The sequence below is a fragment of the Podarcis vaucheri genome, assembly GCF_965113315.1.
Source record: "Podarcis vaucheri genome assembly, chromosome: 1".
Lineage (NCBI taxonomy): Eukaryota > Metazoa > Chordata > Lepidosauria > Squamata > Lacertidae > Podarcis > Podarcis vaucheri.
Genome location: NC_138759.1, coordinates 81,799,010 through 81,819,752, shown reverse-complemented (window position 1 = coordinate 81,819,752; position 20,743 = coordinate 81,799,010). Strand labels below are relative to the sequence as shown.

The 20,743-nt window shown below is 46.6% G+C and overlaps 1 protein-coding gene across 1 annotated transcript; it reads left to right on the top strand.

The window, feature by feature from the left end:
* Positions 1–785: 785 nt before the first annotated feature.
* On the top strand, positions 786–17,760 carry PGGHG (protein-glucosylgalactosylhydroxylysine glucosidase). Its single transcript, XM_082229232.1, has 15 exons — positions 786–862; positions 3,041–3,306; positions 3,942–4,152; positions 4,779–5,214; positions 6,714–6,833; positions 7,353–7,484; positions 7,854–7,965; positions 8,871–8,943; positions 10,032–10,168; positions 12,298–12,431; positions 12,578–12,673; positions 12,780–12,877; positions 14,755–14,969; positions 15,455–15,590; positions 16,707–17,760. Exons 2-14 carry the CDS (start codon positions 3,060–3,062, stop codon positions 15,511–15,513), a joined length of 2,070 nt encoding a protein of 689 aa, XP_082085358.1. The 5' UTR covers positions 786–862; positions 3,041–3,059; the 3' UTR covers positions 15,514–15,590; positions 16,707–17,760.
* Positions 17,761–20,743: the final 2,983 nt, after the last annotated feature.

Sequence of the window (20,743 nt, the reverse complement as noted above, 5' to 3'; positions counted from 1 at the left end):
TTCCCCTCTTTTGTCCCTTTTCCACCCATTTCCCAGACGCACTGCACTACGAACAACTAAGAGTCCTGTGGTAACTTATTCACTAACATGTTTACTAAAGCATAATGTGGACTCTAGTCCACCTACCCGCCACAAAAACTTGTATCATGGTGCCAGGGCAAGGTGTGGTGGGATCCACAGGGGCAGCAGATCCCAAGGTAGATCTTGATGGTACCAGAAGATTCATCCAGAAAGACCCAGGTTCCTCCCCCCCCTTAAATCTCACACACCCAAAAACCATGTGAACTGTAGTTTGTTGTGGGTGCTGGGAACAATGTACAATACATACAATATATGGGAGTAGTAAACTACAGTTCCCAGGATCCGGAAGGATGTGCTTCAAATGTATAGTCTGTAGGCATCCCCAGGTGTGAAGGGAATGAATCTTTTATTTCACGGGAATTTCCCTGCTGCATATGTTTCTCTGCTCTGGAACTCCTGGTTTCCTTGCCTTTTGCTGTGTTTTTTCGCTCTTTATTGTTTACTGAGCTTCTCCCTTGATCTCTTTGCTGACTGACTCGCAGGACACCAAGCGGGAAATTTCCTCTCCGTGCGAAAAAGTGATTAACCAGATAATTAAATCTTTTTCGGCGCAATCTGTGTACCCTGTGTACCCTGCTATGTTTCCCTTGCTCAGATTACGATATTATAGGACACACGCGAAGTTAATTATCTCCGGCTGGAAGTTGTTATTGGTTTTTTAAAAGTTAAACGTATTTCCTTCTCCTCCCTCCTGGGCTCTCCCCGCCCCCGTCGTCCTCCGGCGGCTCCACCTCCAGCAGCAATCCGGAGGACTGTCCGGCTCTCAGCGACCTGATTCAAGGCAAGACCCAACCATTGTTTTCCCGAGGCAACTCATCCGTTCCCTCTTCACCTGTACTGTAGTATGAACTGGCCTCCAGTTCACCACGTCTTTTAGCGCGGTAAGTGCCATTGATCCAAGTGGGGCTTACTCCAACGTAAATGTGCTTGCATTTACCTGGGACTAGTCAGCCCGATCTGACTCAATGGCACTTACTTCTGAGTAGACATTTATGGGATTGCTTAACACCTCCATTAAGGTGGTTCAATGACTATGTGGCGCGTGCGTGTTTTGCTCGATCCTCAGCGCGAACGAGCAGAGGGAGCTTTTTTGCAGGAAAATCGCCAGGAAAGTGTTGAGTGAGAGAAGCGGAGTTTTCCCAAACTGCCAGCATGGCAGTGGAGAGAGGGGAAGCAGCTTTTCAATAATATAATCGCAGCAAACCTTGTGACATTTGAGATGGGAGGTTTGTTTTTGTAAGAAACTAACCTTGCTCCCGCCTTTCACTGTGTGTAGCCAATGAATGAAGTCGTAACAATGAGAAATGGGAGCTAGCCAATTAACCAAAAGAAAGGTGGAGTAGAAACTTCCTGGTTAATTTTTTGATCGCACCCCCCCCCCATCCGCTCGCTGACCTTTTGGAATGAGTCCAGTAGTAGATAGGTAGCCGTGTTGGTCTGCCATAGTCAAAATAAAAAAAATTCCTTCCAGTAGCACCTTAAAGACCAACTAAGTTAGTTCTTGGTATGAGCTTTCGTGTGCATGCACACTTCTTCAGATACACTTTTGGAATGAGTGTTTCTGGACAGGGGAGTGATTGCTGTTCCATGGGGGAAAGTCAGAAATACCGTAGACTGTAGCTGTGATTGAGCTTTCAACCTCTGGGCTTATTTTCCATACATGTGATTTTCTTCTTGTAAAATTGCCATGCTAATACAGGGTGAGTCTTTTAAAAGAGGCCCCGTGGAACATGTGTACTCTGTATCCACGGGGCCTCTTTCAAAGGACTCACCCTGTAATAACAAAGATAATATTGCTGAGACAACAGAGTGTATACTAGCCTTAAGAAACAGACCAGTGATATACCCATTTTGCTGGCGCTGCAGTAGAGAGTGGCAGCCCTGCAGTGTACTCTTCCCACGTTTTCTTCTGTTTTTAAAAGGGGAAATGCGAGGGGACTGTGGTGTTACTTGGAGCAGCAGTGCAATGAATTAAGGGTGTGCAGGGCAAAGGGAGCCAGGGAAAAAACTGAAGTGTTTCAGTTGTGGTGGAAAAATATTGTCAAAACAGCAAGTCTGCAATGATCAGTAAATCTGCCCATCAAAAAATAACAGAATGGGAGAACTATGGTATATTAGTTCCTCAAAGGCAGTTACTACTCAGCTTAGTAGACGTGGTCCCCAGGCCTCACCACCCCTCAGTCACCAGATCTACCAGAAATGATAGACCTGTCCTTTGGCACTACTGTAGTTATGTATCCATGTACATTTTGTACTTTGCTGCATCTCTCCTGGAAAAAATCCTGCAGATGCCCTGAGTTCTTACATGGTCAGACTGCTGCAATGGAACATATCTTGTTGCAACTATGACTCTTAAAAACAGTTTTTTGCATTAGCATCCAGTCTTTGAAAATTTTCATATGTGCATGAGCAGGAACCTTTTTTTTCTGACCTATGGAAAGTGAGGAAAAGATCAGTCCTCTCCTTTTGGTTTCATCTTCGTAAGAGAGAATCTTGCCAGTAAAGGAGGAAGGACATTCAGGTCCTTGGGCACGACCACCATGCCTACAGCCTTCGCTTCCTGTGGCTGAGTGGGAGACTGAGACTGGAGTCGCAGGGCGGTGTTCTCTGAGCAAGTTCCCTCCTTCCGTGGACATCCAGATGCCAAAGAGGCCAGGATTCCTCTCTGTTAAAACCACATAGAAAAGAATTTGAGCAGGTCCATCTTGTCCTGAAGGGATGAGAAGAGTTCCAGTTTTCAAAATTATTATCTGAGACAATCCCTGTCCCCCTCTCTGCCTGGTCAGCCTAAGCACAGCAACACGATGTTTCCACTTCCTTATAAGAACATTTTTCACACCTCTGTCCAGCTCGGAGCTTACATTTCATTTTGCGTGCCTTAGTGCTGAGTATTGTGATTACACGCATAACATTTCTCATCTGATGAAATATTCACTGTGTGCCATCACATTGTTTTCAGCTGCCTGTGGTATGTTGCCATGGCAGAGGAAGATCCTGCTGTGTTCACCTCTGGCACTTTGCCCTCTGACCGCCGTTTCCTTGCCACGGTGACCAACGCCTACCTGGGCACTCGTGTCTACAGGGACATCTTGCATGTAAACGGGGTGTATAATGGAGCAGTTGGGGACTGTCATCGTGCTGATGTTCCCAGCCCTATTAATGTCAAAATGAGTGTGGCTGCTGAGGACAGCCTGACCGAGACTTTCTCGTTGGACACCAGAACAGGTAAGTGTCAACAGTGTTGTTGCTTTTCATTGCAAATGCAGCAATGCCACAATGATGGGGCTAGGTTATTTAGCTTGCACTGAGCATGGGCATTGTTTTAAAAGGAAACTCTTACTTTTAAAGAGACAAAGGTGAACATTGAATAGAGTGTGCTGGTATTGGGCTCAGGATGTCCTGGATTCAAATTCCCACTTAGCACAAAGTTCACTAAGTTTTTGGGAGCTAATTGTAGTCTAGCAACCAGTTTTGAAATAAAGCTTAAATGGAATCCAAAGTATACCACTCCAGAGGAAACTTAGGATTCAAATGTAATCAATTTTTCCAGTACAATGTGTTTAAGATCTGGAGGTTTTTCTGTCTTCTTGTGCTACTAGACAATTTTTTCAATTCCATAGGGTGCCTGATATAATTCTTATTTCAGTAAATAACAAAACAAAGAGTTTTTTAACCTCAATATTTGTCCAAGTATATCATTTTAGAGTTGTAGATTGTGTTTAGATGTTCTTGTCCCAAAAGTGAACTTTGAACCAGACAGACCTTGTGTGAAATTTGTGTTGTTAGGCTTTCTTTAGAACGTAAATAAAAGTGTAAGAATCTGAATTCACATGGATCATTTTCTTTCTTTTTTCCTGCAGGGACCTATATCCACGCAATCCAGGCTCCAGGTTATACAGCCACTCACAGGATCTATGCCCACCAATCCCTTGTTCACCTTCTGGCCTTCAGCGTAACCATCCAGAGGTCAACGCTTGAAGGTGAACCCATTATTGTCAATCTACAGGCCCAATTCACACCTGAGAGTCCAGACCTGGACTTGCACAGAGGGGCAGATTTCCAGGGAGCTCAGTGAGTATCATCATGAGAAGATTTGGTCAGATTTGTGTTGTCCTCCTTCCCCTGAGATATAAAGACAACGGTAGAAAGAATTGAGTGCTTCCTGTGGTTTGGAGGAGAGGCCACAGCTCAGTGGTAGAGCACATACTTTGCATGCAGAAGGTTCAGTCTCTGTCATCTCCAGGGAGTCCTTGGAAAGACTTCTGCCTGAAACAATGCCAAACTAGATGGAACTAAGGACCTGCCTTCCTGAAGGCAACTTCTTATGTCCCTGTGTTTGAATACAGGCAAGCCCAAGGAACAACGGCAGCCCCATTCAGAAGATGTTGGCAGATTAATGGGGGAGAAGATCTACCATGTATATCTTGATATATTTTTATGTTCTTAGGATGAGAGTTGTAGTCCAAAAGAGTTGTAGTCCAAAATATCTGCCTTGGAGGTAGGGCAAAGATACGGAGAGTTTGAAAAGTAAGGAGGACAAAGATTTTGTGCAGGATGTGGATGGGAGCTAAAAAACCAGTGGTAGGATTAACAGTAGAGTTAGAGATGGGGTTTGAATTCCTGGTGTGATTCTATGATCTGATGAAAGAACTGTAAGGTCTTCCTTCCTGCAGCTTTTCTCTCCCTCTCTCCTTTAGCTACATCTATGGAAAGACTTTGGTCCCTGAGGTGGAGAGTGGCCCTCGGCCTACTGTACACATGATCTGGACCCCAGTGCTACAAGCAGTGACCCTCCCTGAGGAGGAGAAGGAAAAGACCTGGGAGTTCCTCACAGCCGTAGCAGAGAGTGAAGAGGACGTGAAAAGGAGCTTTAGTGAAGGAATGTCACTGATTGTCTCTCGTTCATTGTATGTGTCTCACGTCCAGGCGTGGACAGCCCTCTGGAAAGGATGCTGTGTGGAAGTTGAGGGACCTCTTTCACTGAGCCAGGCTGTTTATGGATGCCTCTATTACCTGCTGAGTGCCATTCCCCCCCTGGGTTCTTCTGACTTCCCATTCTCCGGAATTAGCCCTGGAGGCCTTTCTAATGGCACCTCGGGTGAAGATTACTGGGGCCATATCTTCTGGGACCAGGTGATCCAAAAGGCACTACTGTGTCTCCAGTTTCCCATCTCTGTACAGAGGTGATGAAGTGCAGAAATCAGGAGATACCAGTAGGGAAGACATAGCCCCAAACTGAACTTATTCTTTGGTTGCTTAGGCAAATCTTGGCTTTCCAGAGTATATAATTTTGAGAGATAAAGAACAGGAGGGGTGTGGATTCCACAGAATTTTCTCTGTGTGTGCTACCGTATTTTTCATCCCATAGGACGCTCCGTCCCATAGGACGCACTTAGTTTTTTTGGGGGGAAATGAAGGGGGGGAAATTTCCCTTTATTTTCCCCCCAAAAGCAGGTCGGGGAAACAGAACCAGGTCGAGGAACAGCGGGATGGCGGCGCTGCACCTCCCTGCTGTCCCCCGAGCTTGTGAGGCTGGCCGATGTCTGCCCCGCGCGAGGGGCGCTCTGCATCAGGGTGCCCCCCCCCTGCGGGGCGGCAGGCTGCTATCCGCAGCGTGGGGAGCCTTGCGGGGAACTCCTGCAAGGCTCCCCACGCTGCGGATGTCTGCCTGGCGCGGGGGGCGCTCTGCTTCAGGGTGCCCCTCACGCTGGGCAGCAGGCTGCTATCCGCAGCCTAGACATCCCTGCCGGACCTCCCACAGGGCTGCCTAGGTTGCGGATGTGTTCCTGAAGCCTGGAGAGCGAGAGGGGTCGGTGCGCACCGACCCCTCTCGCTCTCCAAGCTTCAGCAAAAGCCTGCATTCGCCCCATAGGACGCACCCAGATTTCCCCTTCATTTTTGGAGGGGGAAAAGTGCGTCCTATAGGGCAAAAAATGCGGTATATTATTTAAGTTTTGTGTAACTAGCTGAAGTATTGTCTTGTTATATACACAGCTTGTGGTGAGTGATCATGAAAGACTTGTTCATAATCAAGGAAACTAAGTCGGACTATAAGTCTTCTCTAACCCAGTGCCTCCAAGATGTTAGGCAGAGAGAGATTTTTCCAGTCCTGAAGACTGAGATCTTTTAAATTAAAGATGCCGGAAAATGAAACTGGAACTATAGGTTGAAGAAATTTAAAGGGGTTCCTAGACTGGAGGTAACCCTTCAAGAAAACCAAAGAAAAAGGACATAGACTTCGAGTAAAAAGATCAGCCTTTATTAAAACATATGTAGGGGTCAGCCTTTCACAAATCCCAGAGGTTACCTGTTTTTAGCTCTTGAACACTATCTTGTATACACCCCACTGAACTAACATGTATTTTTTTTTAAGCCATGGAAGGGAAAATCTGTAGCATATACCTCTCTAAAAAGTCAGACATGGGCACTATCCCCTAATCCAGCGGTAAGGAACCTGTGGCTCTCTAGACGCTGTAAGAGAGCATCTTATGTGGGCTACCACTATCCTACACCATTAAAAGCTTCAGGAACAATCAACATACAGATTCTATGACCAGGTTAGTGGTGGTGAGCTAGAAGGAATATGAGCTTGTCCATCTAATAACAATATGTGATGTTGTCGTTAAACTCAGGATACCTGGATGTACCCAAACATCTTGCTTTTCTATCCGGAAGCAGCTTCTGCTATCCTGAAATACCGGATTCGAACGCTAGGAGGAGCTCTGTGCAACGCTCAGGAGCAAGGATACAAGGTAGGAGCAACAGAAACAGAATGGGGACCTTACTTGACAAAGGGATTGCTGAGGTCTAAAAAGAGAGAGGGAGAGAGATTGCCCCATGAGGGTGCATGCACTCTTATTTTTTCCACGCATCATATTTGTTAATATCCCACTGCTTCCCATCTACACTGCACAATGCAGCTTGTCAGAAAATAATCCTGGGTATGGTGTTTTGTTCCCATGGGAAGAGGAATGATTAGTAAACCACTCTGGGAATTGTAGCTCTTTGCTAAAGTTTCCAGGGCTCTTTGGGAGAAGCCATGACTGTTTAAAGTGGTACGATTCTGATTTAAATGTATAGTGCAGATGGGACCATTCTGATTTGTGTCAAATAGATTATACAAAAAGGGTCATGATCAGTCTCTAGTAAGCATGACTTTCAACAGCGGCTAATGTGAAAGGTTGTCCTGGGTTTTAAATCGCCCACAGAAATAGAGAATCACCATTTGAATTATCATCTCTTTTGAGTGTTACTCGATTTGATTGTGGCAGGGTGCAAAGTTCCCCTGGGAGAGCGCAGCAACAGGCCGAGAGGTCTGCCCTGAGGAGGTTTATGGAAACGAGGAAATCCACATCAATGGAGATGTTTTGCTGGCATTTGAGCAGTATTACTACATCACTCAGGTAAGTGTGGGGCATATTGTATGGCGTTGCTGGTAAATGAATAAAACTCTAGCCTCAGGACCTGCTTTTGAAATTGAGATAGCTTCGTCGCTGAAGACAGTGTCGTATTCCTCTTTCCAATTAATGCATCTTCTGATATTTACCTCTCATTCCTCCTAAATGATGTTCACAGAATCATAGAGCTGGAAGGGATCAACCCCTGCAATGGAGGAATATGCAGCTGGCCTTTATGGGGATCGAACCTGCAACCTTGGCATTATCAGCACCAAGCACTAACCAGCTGAGCTATCCAGCTGATGTTATCCTGTTCTAGGATGGAAACGTGGAGCTCAGTGGCCCTCTGAGCCCCTCTTTCCCCTCTTGTTCTAGGACCTGGAGCTCTTCCATCAGGCAGGAGGCTGGGAGGTGGTCCATGCTGTGGCTCAGTACTGGTGCAGCCGGGTGGTGTGGAACCCAGAAGACCAGAGCTACCACATCCCTGGTAAATATGCGCAAGGGGGGCTCCTCCTCCACCAAAGAGACATACACCGGCTTTTCCATTTCCTGTGCTGCCTCTTGAGCTGCCTGCAATCTGCTACTATTGCACTTCTCATTCAGGTGCAAAGTGATTTGCCTTTGGTTTTCTGGCCTCTTTCCTTAATCCTCTGAGGGGAAACCAGACACAATTCTGGGGAAGCAGGAGAGATGGCGTTGTGCATGTCACAAGGACCAACCTGTCAGCCCTCAGCCCTGCCCTTCTTCACATGTGCAGACTGGAAGAACAGGTCCCCCACCACCACCACCAACTCAATGCTGGGACAAAACAGTTTGTCCGTCTGTGTCCAAAATGCAGTGAATGTGCTTGCGCAGGAGCTTTGACCAGGACATTATCCATGCCCGTGTGCATGCCCTTTCTCTAAGGCACATCTCTAGGCTCTTGGAACTATGTTTGCAGTGACTGCTAAAATCTCAGAGGGGCTACAGAAGGGAAGAACTGTAGCTCAGGGGTAGAGCCCCTGCTTGGCATGCAGAAGGTCCCAGCTCCAATCCCCAGCATCTCCAGGTAGGGCAAGGAGAGACCTTTGCGTCTGAAACCTTGGAGAATCATTGCCAGCCACTGTAGAGCAGACAATATAGAGCCAGCTGGAGCCACCATCTGATTCAATATAAAGCAGCTTGCCGTGTTCCAGTGCTGACTAAGTGGGGCTTAGTTATCTGCATGACTCCTTGCCGCATCCCATACCTAACAGCGGATATATGCAAAAAGTGCAAAATAGGCAAGTATATGCACAATAGACTTAACCTGCAACATTTGTTTGGCTCCTGGAATCTGACTTTTCTTGACTTGGGCTCATTCTGAATTTTCAAAAAATCCAGGAAGTGCTTCCATGTTCTACCTTCTTCTAGGTGTCCTGCCCCCCGATGAATATCACCGTGCTGTAGATAACTCTGTTTATACCAATGTCATTGCCCAGAGGAGGTAAGGGACTTGCAGAATTGATGACATTTTCTCTCCATGCTCTTCCGGTTTCTGCCTTTCTTCTTCATGCTTGGGTGATGGATACAGGCAAAGGACTCCATAAATTAATTGATTAATTAAAAGTTTTTTTCAAAAGGTTTGTGCCACCTTTCTACCAAATAGCAGGCTGCTTGACCATAAAATTATGAAAGGCCATAAAATTCACTGCATAAGGTAACAGCAGAATAAAAGAAGATGCAGGGGATAAAACAACAATGAAATAATTGTTATAATGAATTAATAACTCAGCAAGATCTTCAAATTAGACCAAACAACACAAAACAAAATCTCTTTACAGAATTAATCATAAGTACTGATTCCTACCTCCAATACTGATTATTGCCTAAAGGACAACTCAGCTGTAAATGATTGATTTAGCTGCAGGAAGATGTCGAACAACTTGGCTCCATGTTCCATTAAAAAAGCTTAACTATGGGTTATCTCAGTGTGGCACAGCAGCAAACCAGCCAGCCACAGTCTCCTCTCACAGAGCCTGAACAGTAGTGCTCAGCCATGGTGTGATGTGTGAGCTAGGCTGACCATTTGCATTTCCTGTTTGCTCCGCCACCATTTTCCTTCATGGTCCCTTTACTCTAGGTTTTGACAGCTTGATTGATCCCTTTTAAAACATGGAGGTTGCTTCCACATTCATCCTGATTTTTTTGCAGAAAGCTCAGATGACATGGGCTATTCAATGAGCTTTCAATCAGATTAGTTTGTGGGGAGCTTACAAGACCTCGTAACAAGTGCCATTACCCCCACACTTTCCAATACATTTCCCCATGACTTTCCTTTCTGCAACAATTTCATTTTGGGGGAGGAAGTGGGCTTGTTGTGCAAGACCTCCAAGTCATCTTTAATTGTGCAACATGAATTTGCCACCAAGTGACCGAATCCCACACAAAAAATTGCAGCAGTCCAGAAGCACCCTAAAGCTTCCCACCTTGTAGCTCTCAGCCTTGCCCTGCTAGCCCATCTCTTTCTTTCCTTCTTCATTTTTTTGGTAAAGCTTTTTTTAAAAAACCTTTCTTTTCTTTGTTGCTTTCCAGCTTGAATTTTGCAGTTGACTTGGGATCTCAGTTGCATATTCCAATCCCCGAAGAGTGGGAGGAAGTTCAGAAGAAAATTAAAGTGCCTTTTGATAAAAGCAGGAATTACCACCCAGAGTATGATGGGTACTGCCCAGGTGAGTCGGCTCATGGCAAGGGAGTGTGTGGTGGGCCTAACCCTTTATAACACTTGTTGTTCAGGTCAAAGTCTTCACATCAGTGTCACTTGCCTTGCTAGTAAAATGGGTTTCCGTGTGCAAAAGTGTGGGGCACCAAAATGGGCAGAGGATAGGAGTGATTTCCCACATACCAGAGAGAACCCCCAGTGTATTTAGACCCTAGGTCCCCAACAAAACCTCAGAGTAGCAGAATCTGAGGCAGGGAACACAGGAAGCTTTTTTATATACCTAGGTCAGTATTGTATATCATAACCAGCACTGTCTCTCCAAGGTTTGAGGCAGGGGTCCCTCCCAGCCCTGCCTGGGTTTGCCAGGGGTCGAACCTGGGACCTTTGCATGGCTCTGGCACTGAAGTCTCTTGAGCTCCACACACACTGCCCTCATGCCACCACAGAACACTGGCAGCAGGGAACAGCAGAGAAGCATAAACCCTCCGCTGCCAAAGTTGACATTACATTTGGCAGCAGAAGTGGAGTTTCCTGTGTTCAGAGGAGACACACCGCCTCCTGAATCTTTCCATAATTTGAAAGATGAGGGGGAAGGAAGGGAATTGACCTTGGAAGGCACGTCTTGAAGTCCAGTTTCCTCCCTGAGGAGTCTGTTAGTCTGCACGAACACACACACACACACACACACACACACACACACACACACTCAGCAGCTTCAAGTAACACCAAGGGGTGGGGGTAAGAGAATTCATCTTGGAGAACGTGCATCTTCCCTCACACATTCTCCAAATCCAGTTTCCCCACCTTGAAGGCACTTGTCTTGTCCCCTGAGTGCAACTGGTTTGCACACACAACTATTATGAGGCATGGTGGAGCCATTTGCCCCAGGTGACGGATCCAAACGACATCATGGCACCACAGCCAGCCCCATTGGGGCTTCCCATGCTGTTATCCTAGCTGTTGCGCCCTCACCGCTGCATCATGGCAGCAGCGCAGGTGCAGCCGCAGGTAATGGTACAGTTGTGTCGACGGGACTGGCAGCACAGGGGTAGAGGTAGGGTCCGGGATATGTGAGGGAGAGCTGCATCGGGGCATTTTGCCCACAGCGGCATCTCGGGCCAGTCCTGCCTAATATTCTTAAGGTGAAAAGCTGTTATTATATAAAGCAATATCAAGCTGTGATGAGCCACTTACTGTCTCATAGAGAATGTATTGCTGAAGAATGGCTTTGTCGCATAATCACTGTACCATGATCTCACCTTTGTAGGGTGATGACTAAAAAATACCTGCTAGCTGTCTCCTAGGGCTGCCAGAAAAAGGTTGCTGGCAGGGCTCCTAGGCCCTTTTAATTGGTGCACAGCCAGTGCAAATGCATTGTGGTGTAGCCTTATTGGAGTTCACCGATTGGGTCTGCATTGCTCCGTGACAGGAGGAAGGAAGTCAAAATGACACCGAGTTGGTTCAAAGAAAGAGTTTATTCTGCTCTCCGGATAGCAGAAGGCACTTGCGTGGTGAGTCCACAGCAAGTCCAAAGAAATGACAAGTTTCATGCAGTATATATACCCTCCAGGCACCCTCTCCCTCCTTCCAACCACGTCAGCTTGTATACGTAGGTTGACATCACATATGTTCCTGCTCCGGCACTCTTAACCATAAAAGGATATTCCTGTTCCTACTCCTATCTTGGAGCAAGAGGTCACTACTTCCGAGAACATGCTCTGGCGTTAGTCCCAGACTTGGGTCTCTGCGTCATTTGTGGTCAGGACATAAGATATGTCTGTGTCTGTTCTGCTGGTAAAGTCAAGGCCAGTCTTGCCGTCAAACTGATAAGGGAGAGAGCTGTGTTCTTGTTTTGCATTTGCTCAACGGCTAAAGTTTATGCATTTTAGCTAAGGAGAAATGGGGATTTTGGTGCAGTTTAAAAACTGCCTGCACAGTCAGTTTTGGGTTTTGGAAACCCATTCCTTCAGTGGGAGAGCTGCAAGTGCAGAATTTTTGCCTGCTGTTCATCATACCTCCTTGTTAACAGGAAAATTACAGGCTACTTGTCACCCAAGGTAGTCTGGCAACTCTGTTTCTGGTACGATTCGCCCTAAGGCACGTGGGCCGGGATCACGTTGCCTCTTGTTCTTTCCTCAGGTGAGCAAGTGAAACAGGCTGATGTTGTCCTGCTTGGATTCCCTGTCATGTATTCCATGGACCCAGAAGTCAGAAGGAATGACCTGGAGATGTATGAGCCAGTGACTGACCCTCAGGGGCCAGCCATGACCTGGGTAAAAAAACCTTGCCTTGAAAAGGATGGAAACCTCAAACGGTTTCAGTGCGAGGTCTCCCATGGGTTTGCTACTGAAATGAATTTATCTGAATGAGGCTGTGGTGGCCCTCACTGGTAACGGCGTTGGTTCCTTTTCTCCATCAGAGCATGTTTGCTGTTGGCTGGTTGGAGCTGAAGGAGACCGTAAGAGCCCAGCAGCAGCTGAGCAAATGTTTCAGCAACATCACTGAGCCATTCAAGGTCAGGCAGCTCAATCCTTCCCAACCCCCCTCTTAAAATCTGATCCCTGTAGGTACCCTTTCCAAATAACAACCTTGAAAAAAATATTTTTCCCTGACGCTTTCAGATCTGGGTGGAGAACCCTGATGGATCAGGAGCTGTGAACTTCCTTACAGGGATGAGTGGATTTCTGCAGGCTGTCGTTTATGGATACACTGGATTCAGGTACAAGCTGTATTAACAATAATTTTAATGTGCACAGAGGCGTAGCTAGGGGATGGGGGGGAGAAGGGGACAGTGGGCGCCACACCGTGGTGGGTGGCACTTAACTGCGCCCGAGCCACACGTCTCCCATGGGGGTGACGCAGTGGCTTGAGCGCCTGCAGGTTCCACGCTGCCTGCCACCTCCCACTCAGCTGCGCTACAGCCGAGGGGGAGGCGATGGGCAGACTCCCGGCAGGCTCTCTGCTGCTCAAAAAAGCAACATGGGCCTGCAGGGTGCCAGAGCGGAATGGGGCTCGGCCAGTGAGACTCTGGCGTGCCCTGCCCCACCCCCCATGCATGCCGCACTGGGCCCCCAAGCAGTTAGCTATGTTGCTGGATGTACATGGTCCTGAAGTCCATTGGAATAAAAAGGATGGCAGCTCCTATGAAAAAGGTGCTCGCTACATCAGGAAACTGAATCACATCTGAGCTGCAGGTTCCACCTGTTGTCTCTGTAATGATTTGTTGGAGTCAGGAAAGATGAATCCCCATCCCTCCTGTCCCTGCCAGCCTGCTGGATGACTGAAAGACTGGGGAGTGATTGCAACTTGACAAAGAGCTTCAAATAGGGATGGGGGGGTAGTTTTAAATGGTTACTCTTGCCAGATTGGTCCGTGGCGAGTCACTCTCTAGCCTGCCCCAATAAAGCCTGTATACCCCCTGGCTCTGAGATTGAAGTAATCCAGTTTCCTCCTGATTTGTCCCCAATGTGATCTTCATACTGAGGAAAGCATTGTGGGTGCATCACCCAAATCTCAGGGCAACACAAGCAAACAGTTCCAGTGGAGAGATGTTATTAGAAGGAAGGGCTTTTATCTCTGGACTAGCGTGATTTAAGTTTGGCTGCCCTAAGGTGGGAGGAATAGCAGAGGCGTTCTTGCTCTGTTTTTTTTGTTTTTTTTCCTAGTGAGATGGTTTATTTGCAATCAACATGTGTGGGAAACTTAGTTGCAGCCACAAAGCTTGTCCTTACAAAGTTTGAGTCAATACTGAAGTGGGACAGAGCCTCTCGGCACTCAGATAAAAATAACCCCAAAGCTGCCTCTAGGTTAAGGAAGAACAGGAAATGGCTGAAGTACTCAAATCAGGTCCGGTTTTGAGAGTCCCGAGGAAGTGGGAAAATGCCCTTCTGGGGGTGTTTCTGAGCCAGTGTGGTGTAGTGGTTAAGAGCGGTAGTCACGTAATCTGGGGAACCGGGTTCACGTCTCCGCTCCTCCACATGCAGCTGCTGGGTGACCTTGGGCCAGTCACACTTCTCTGAAGTCTCTCAGCCCCACTCACCTCACAGAGTGTTTGTTGTGGGGGAGGAAGGGAAAGGAGAATGTTAGCCGCTTTGAGACTCCTGAAGGGGAGTGAAAGGCGGGATATCAAATCCAAACTCTTCTTCTTCTTCTTCTTTCTTGGTCTGTCCTCAGGCGCCTTCAGCTGTGCCTGGGAGCCTCAGTGCTTTTGCATAATCAGCATTGTGTTGCTAAAGTATATATAGATTTCTACTTGATTTGTCACAGTTAGAATGCCGATATTAAAAAGGCAGAAGGCAGTTGTCAAAATGAAGATTAATATTTATAGAAGCAAAATCAACAGAAGGACACGGGGGGGGGGGGAATTAATCTCTGTGGTAGCTTTGCTGGGGCACTGCCAGATGATTCCCAGGTGGGTTCTAATTGCCACAGTCCATCTTTGATGGCTGCTTCTGATCTCTGCCAGCCCGCACAACTGGCAGGAACCATCCTAAGCTGTCCAGTCCATTGTGAATGTGGGGTGTGGAAAGTGAGAGGGAAAAGAAGCAGGGTGCCTTCTTGACTTTCCAACAGGAAGTCTTCCTGTACTTCCTTTAGGATCACCAAGAAGCACCTGAAGTTTGACCCCATCTGTCCAGATGACATAAAGAAACTAAAGATCACCGGCGTGTGCTACTTAGGAAGCAAGCTGGATTTCACCCTTACCAAAGAAGATGTCACCATCCGAGTGACACAGGCCTCCTCTGTCCTACAGTCACCTGGTCTGGAGGCTGTGCTGGCAGGAACGGGCGAGCATCTTCCCTTAAATGAAGGTACAGCATCATCTCCTACAGCTGTATTATCAAGGTTTCCTGTTGCTGACAGGGAGATCCCACTTAGCTGAATGTTTTAACAAATTGAGGTATATTCTTGGGTTGGTACTGAACTAGAGTAGACCCATTGAAATTAATGGGCCTGGTGTAGTCATGTTCCTTTGTTTCAGTGGGCCTACTCTGAGGAAAACCTAGTTGAACACCACCCTTGGTATATAGCAAAGATGGCGAGGAAAGGTTTCACCACCTTGGTGGTGGTTTTAAGAAATGCCTCCTGTCCAAGCTGCAACCAACCTGTTGGATCCACTTCCCTAAATATTTACGCCCTAAGACGAGCTAAATATAGGTGGAATAAGTTGTTACCTCAGGAGACCTGTTGATCCTCTGCAGCATCTATATAGAAGGCTAAAAAGATGATGATAATAGAAGAGTTGTTTGTTTGGATGGCCACCTTTACAGCTTGTGTGCTTTCTGTTCTATTTCAGGACAGAGTATCTCCTTCCCTGCAGCCGCTGGCTGGATCCAGAAGGTTGAGACAATTTAAAGCCAGCTTGTTTTGATTCTATGACAAGTATGAAAAAACTACCAGGCCTTTGCAAGCGTAGCAGCCAGCCAGTAGTACCGTATTTTTCGCTCTATAACACGCACCTGACCATAACACGCACATCGTTTTTAGAGGAGGAAAACAAGGGAAAAAATATTCTGAATGAAACAGTGGACGTATCATTTTTGTGCTTCATGCTGTGGCCACAGACATGTGATCTGATGGTGAATTTGGGGTGACCCAATGCAAAAATCCTGAGAATCCCTGTGGATCCATGCTTTGTAACCACGTTTTTGCACCATTGCAGCCCCAGGCAACAGTGGGTGCGTGATTTTTTTTTGGGGGGGGGACAGGCTGTAGCCATGGACATGCTATGTGCTCTGATGGTGAATTTTGGCTGACCCAATGCAAAGATCCTGAGGATCCATGTGGATCCATGCTTTGTAACCACGTTTTTGCACCATTGCAGCCCCAGGCAACAGTGGGTGCGTGATTTTTTTTGGGGGGGGCAGGCTGTAGCCATGGACATGCTGTGTGCTCTGATGGTGAATTTGGGGTGACCCAATGCAAAGATCCTGAGGATCCATGTGGATCCATGCTTTGTAACCACATTTTAAGTGGGGAGGGAAGGAAAAACACAGAAGGCTAAGAATGCAGGAGAGGGCTATAACGTGAGGAAAGGAAGGCAAAAGTTTCCCCCCACCCACCCACACAAGCCAGCCAGCGTGTGCTCTCTCTCTCTCTCTCTCTCCCTCTTTAAATGGAAGAAAGCATATTTGAATGCTGTGTGTCTCCAAAAACAAAAAGCAGGAAGTCAAATCAGAATTTTAAGCCGAACCTGTAATCTCTCTTCCCTTCACAAACATTGTTCCTCCGGAGCAGGGAGAGGATAGAAGGACGGACGCTCTGCTTTCCTCTCTTCTTGCCTGGAGGGGAGGGGCTTCCCCTGCTCTTTGTTCCGTTTGAGCAAACACAGTAACGAAACAGAGAGGGTGGGCAGTAAGACCCTGAGGCAGAATGCAGGAAAGCCGCCACTTCCTCTTTTCAGGTTTCCCTTCTCCCTGAAGCGCGGTTTGATTTTTGCCTCATTTTTCGGCTCCAGGGACCACACATTCGCTCCATAACACGCACAGACATTTCCCCTTCCTTTTTAGGAGAAAAAATCTGCGTGTTATAGAGCGAAAAATACGGTATCTTAGAGGCTTTGTGGTTCATGTTAGCATGCAGCAATACTAAAGAGCCTGAATCTTGAGTTCTTGACTGCATTCATTGTGTATATAACCAACCTGCTGAAGTGGGAGCTGAAATTCCCACCCACCCACCCACCCACCCTCCACCACTGACTACCTTAGAGATGTAGCTTCCTTCTTGGACAGAAAGGTTCTGCAATGGAGAGAAAAGGAAAAGAGCTTATTTTTCATTCTTTTTTCTGGAGGGAGGGGCGAGCAGCTAGTCTGAAGAAATCCCCAAAACTTTCCTGTTAATTTGATTATTGTACATTGTGATTAGCATTGGGGGAGGGAAGGGGGGAGTGTAAACCACTTATATTCCCCCCCCCTATAATTTTTATTAAATTTTCTGTTTTACTTTAAGGTTGTTTAAATGAATATTCTAAAATGTATCAATGACGTCCCTCCTTCTCTTTCCATGGTTCATTTTGCATAACATAAAGGGACCCCTGACCATTAGGTCCAGTTGTGACCGACTCTGGGGTTGCGGTGCTCATCTCGCTTTATTGGCCAAGGGAGCCGGCGTTTGTCCGCAGACAGCTCCCGGGTCATGTGGCCAGCATGACTAAGCTGCTTCTGGCCAACCAGAGCAGCACACGGAAACGCTGTTTACCTTCCCGCGGGAGTGGTACCTCTTTATCTACTTGCACTTTGACGTGCTTTCGAACTGCTAGGTTGGCAGGAGCAGGAACCGAGCAACAGGAGCTCACTCCATCACGGGGATTCAAACTGCTGACCTTCTGATCGGCAAGTCCTAGGCTCTGTGGTTTAACCCACAGCACCACCCGCATCCTTGCATAACATAAATCCCTGCATATTTTACATAAACTAAACCGTTCAGTATTCCATTATTACATCTATCAAAACTTATTTACACTGTTGAATTTATCTTAATGCTGCCCGCGTTTTCAAGTGTACACAATTTCCCCCCATATATGGGGGAGTGCAAACCACTTTTAGAATTTTTTGACAGTCAAGTGGTATAAACATTTTATGAAATAAATAAATAAAACTGCGAGTCAGTAATAGTCTTTCTTCAGACCAGAACTGAACCCCTCGACGCTGGCATTTTCAAGGATTTCTTCCTACCTCCTCTTCTGACAGTTCCAAAGGTTCTTCAGCAGGTTTCCCAGATGGAAACTTGCAAGGCAGTGCAGAAGACTTTGCTACCTTTACAGACTTGGGATGGATGCCGAAAGAGCAAGCATTTGCCACGGCTTGTCTTTGAGAGGCTAATATGCTAAGCGTTACTTATACAAAAAGCAAGCTGCATACGCTGGTAGCAATAGTCCAATTAACGCGGTTTAGAAGCCTCTTTCCAGTTCTCATCCATCTCTCAGATAAGGGAATAACTGACCTACCATGAATAACAGCCTCCCCTCTCCCAACTCGCTAAATGAAAACTAAGGCTTCAAAGCAAGCAGAGAAGCATCTATGATCTCATTTTACAGCTTGCACCAATTAGCCCCAGGGTTATCTTGACGACCAAAAAGGCATTTACACGCCTTCCAGGGCATTTTCACCATTTGCTTAGTCAGCGGTTAAGAGAAGTTTCTCTTTGCATATGCTGTGAGAGCCTTATTTTCCACATCCTGTTCCTCCACCAGCTACACAAACCTTCCTCATCCTGATGTTTGGGAAGAGTAATTGTTGGGCTATGTCCTGACAATGTCAGAGCAGAGGAAGGGAATCTGAATTTCAGGGTCAACACGGTTGCTCGCTGCAATCTTTTACCAGGATGAAGAAAACCATTCATTCCTTCCAAATAGTGGAATACTGTCTGAGACTTGCTTGGCGGTTGCAGAAACATTGCATGAACAGGAGTTGGCAAAGGGGGAGAATTATTTAAGGGAACTTTGGGGGCGTTGCTTCCTCCCACTTTTAGCCTTTGAAAGTCAACAAAACAACCACACGATGGCACCAAAACCACTGATTCAGGGAAGGGAAGGCCCAAAAGGAGCATCTGAAGAGGAAATGGGCTGTGCATGGCACTGTCATCTGTTTACCCTGACCTGGGTTGTGTAAATGCCAGGGGTTAGGAATGCCGGGGGGGGGGGGGAGGAAGAGAACATTCCTTTTTTAAATTTCCAAAGGCAGCAGGGGACAAGAAGCATCCACAGTTTCTTCTCCTAGTCCTGCTGGGTCAGGCATCCCTTGCCTGCCTGCCTGCCTGCCCCCCTGCTGTGCAGCATACGTACTGCTTGTTACAACAGGTGGAGAGGAAGAAAGAGTGGATGGAGGCCATGGAACAAAATGCTACGTAGAATATAGCATTTTGTTAACCTTATTTTTGCAGTGGTTTACATGAAAAAGACCAAAAAAATACATTATAAAATATAATAAACAAAAAATACTAAAACGAACCAAACCGCTAGCAAAATAAGATCCAGGTTTAAAACCAAAAAAAGGGATAGTATGGGAAACAGCCTTATTAGAAAAATTAACGAATAAACTGAAACTGACACGGGGACAAATGGAAGAAGACTCCTTCACCCTGGTATGACTCCCCTTTATCACATACACAGCCCAACAAGACGACGACAAGAATCCACCAACAGCATATGACTCAATATGGCTAACCTAATTAAAAAATACCCACTCACTCCACTCACACATGAAAACAAAGTTCACCACAGCCAATCACAAACAACCACACCCTAGGCCAACCCCAACCTCTCTCACCACCAAAGGAGCACAAGCGAATAGTAAAGGGAACCTGCACAAGTGAAGCTGACATAAAACCCCACACATACATTAAGTAGAATAGAAGTGTTGCCACCCGACCCCAACCCCATTCACCATGCCCCCCTCCACCTCTTCCCCCTTTTTCTTCCTAATGTAACACTAATGTCTCAACAAATGAAATGGATCTGTTGAAAATGTAACTTGAAAAAAGAGACATTGCACATACTTTTGTAAACCAAGAAATCTTTAATAAAAAATACGTTTAAAAAAAACCAAAAAAGGGAGAGGAACAGCAGTACAGAAGCTCTTCAAAGAAGGTAAGATTAAAAATTAAAAGATCATCTGGGATAGGAAAGACTGAAATCCCAGTGCCAGGCAAACCTGTCTGAAGAGGGCATTCTACAGCCACAGAGGCTTTCTCTGATAGCCACCTGCCAAACTTTGGTTGACACTGTACTGGCTGCAAACCATTCTATAATATTTCCCTCATCTCAGCCTCCACTCTTGTGTTGGGGGAATTTTGGGGTTCAAGCTCAGCCAGTTGAATCCAGATACCAATTGGCTGTGGGAGTTGCCAGAAGGAGATGAACAAGATGCCATACAACCGTCTTAGGGACTCCATTCTGGATTTGTGTAGAGTTTACTCCTTGGTCATTTCTTTTCCTGAAGATATCCCACAAAGCAGTGGAGGTTTAGGATCAGAGTTTTCTTTTTCCTAGATGGGCTGCCTTCTCAGATTGACAAGCCCCACCAGCATGTGCAAAAACTGCCTTCTTGACCACTGGACCCACTATTGGTCTCAGTTCACTGGAGCCCATCTTTGCAGGCAGGGGAAATCCCTAACTCTCTGAGCGTTTGAGACCCATTGATTACCCTCACCTGGTTTAGCCGGCTAGTCGAAGCAGTTCCTGGGGTGTGGCTGCTATCGCATGCTGACAGCTTCTAGGAGTCACAGGAGAGAGTGGAGTGCAGGATAGGGACCAAAAGGTGGACAAACTACCCCACAAGGAGCACAACGTGTCCCTCCCAAGAGTTACTACCCCTTAAAGGCCTATATACCCTACAAAAGATTACACACATGGCAAAAGTGGGAGTTTTCCATACGCAGCAAGGTTGTAAAACAGAATCTTCAAGAATGTAAAACAAGATATTCTGTTCTTCGTCTTTTCCGCTCCCTCCTGTTTATTCAACAGACTTCCTTAGCAAGCAATCCTTGAGATGACAGCTGGAGCCTCTGTGTTCCTTGTCAAGGATCCCAGTCCTTGCCTTATTCACACACAGGCTATACATTCCAGACTCTCTTCTCTCACAGACTT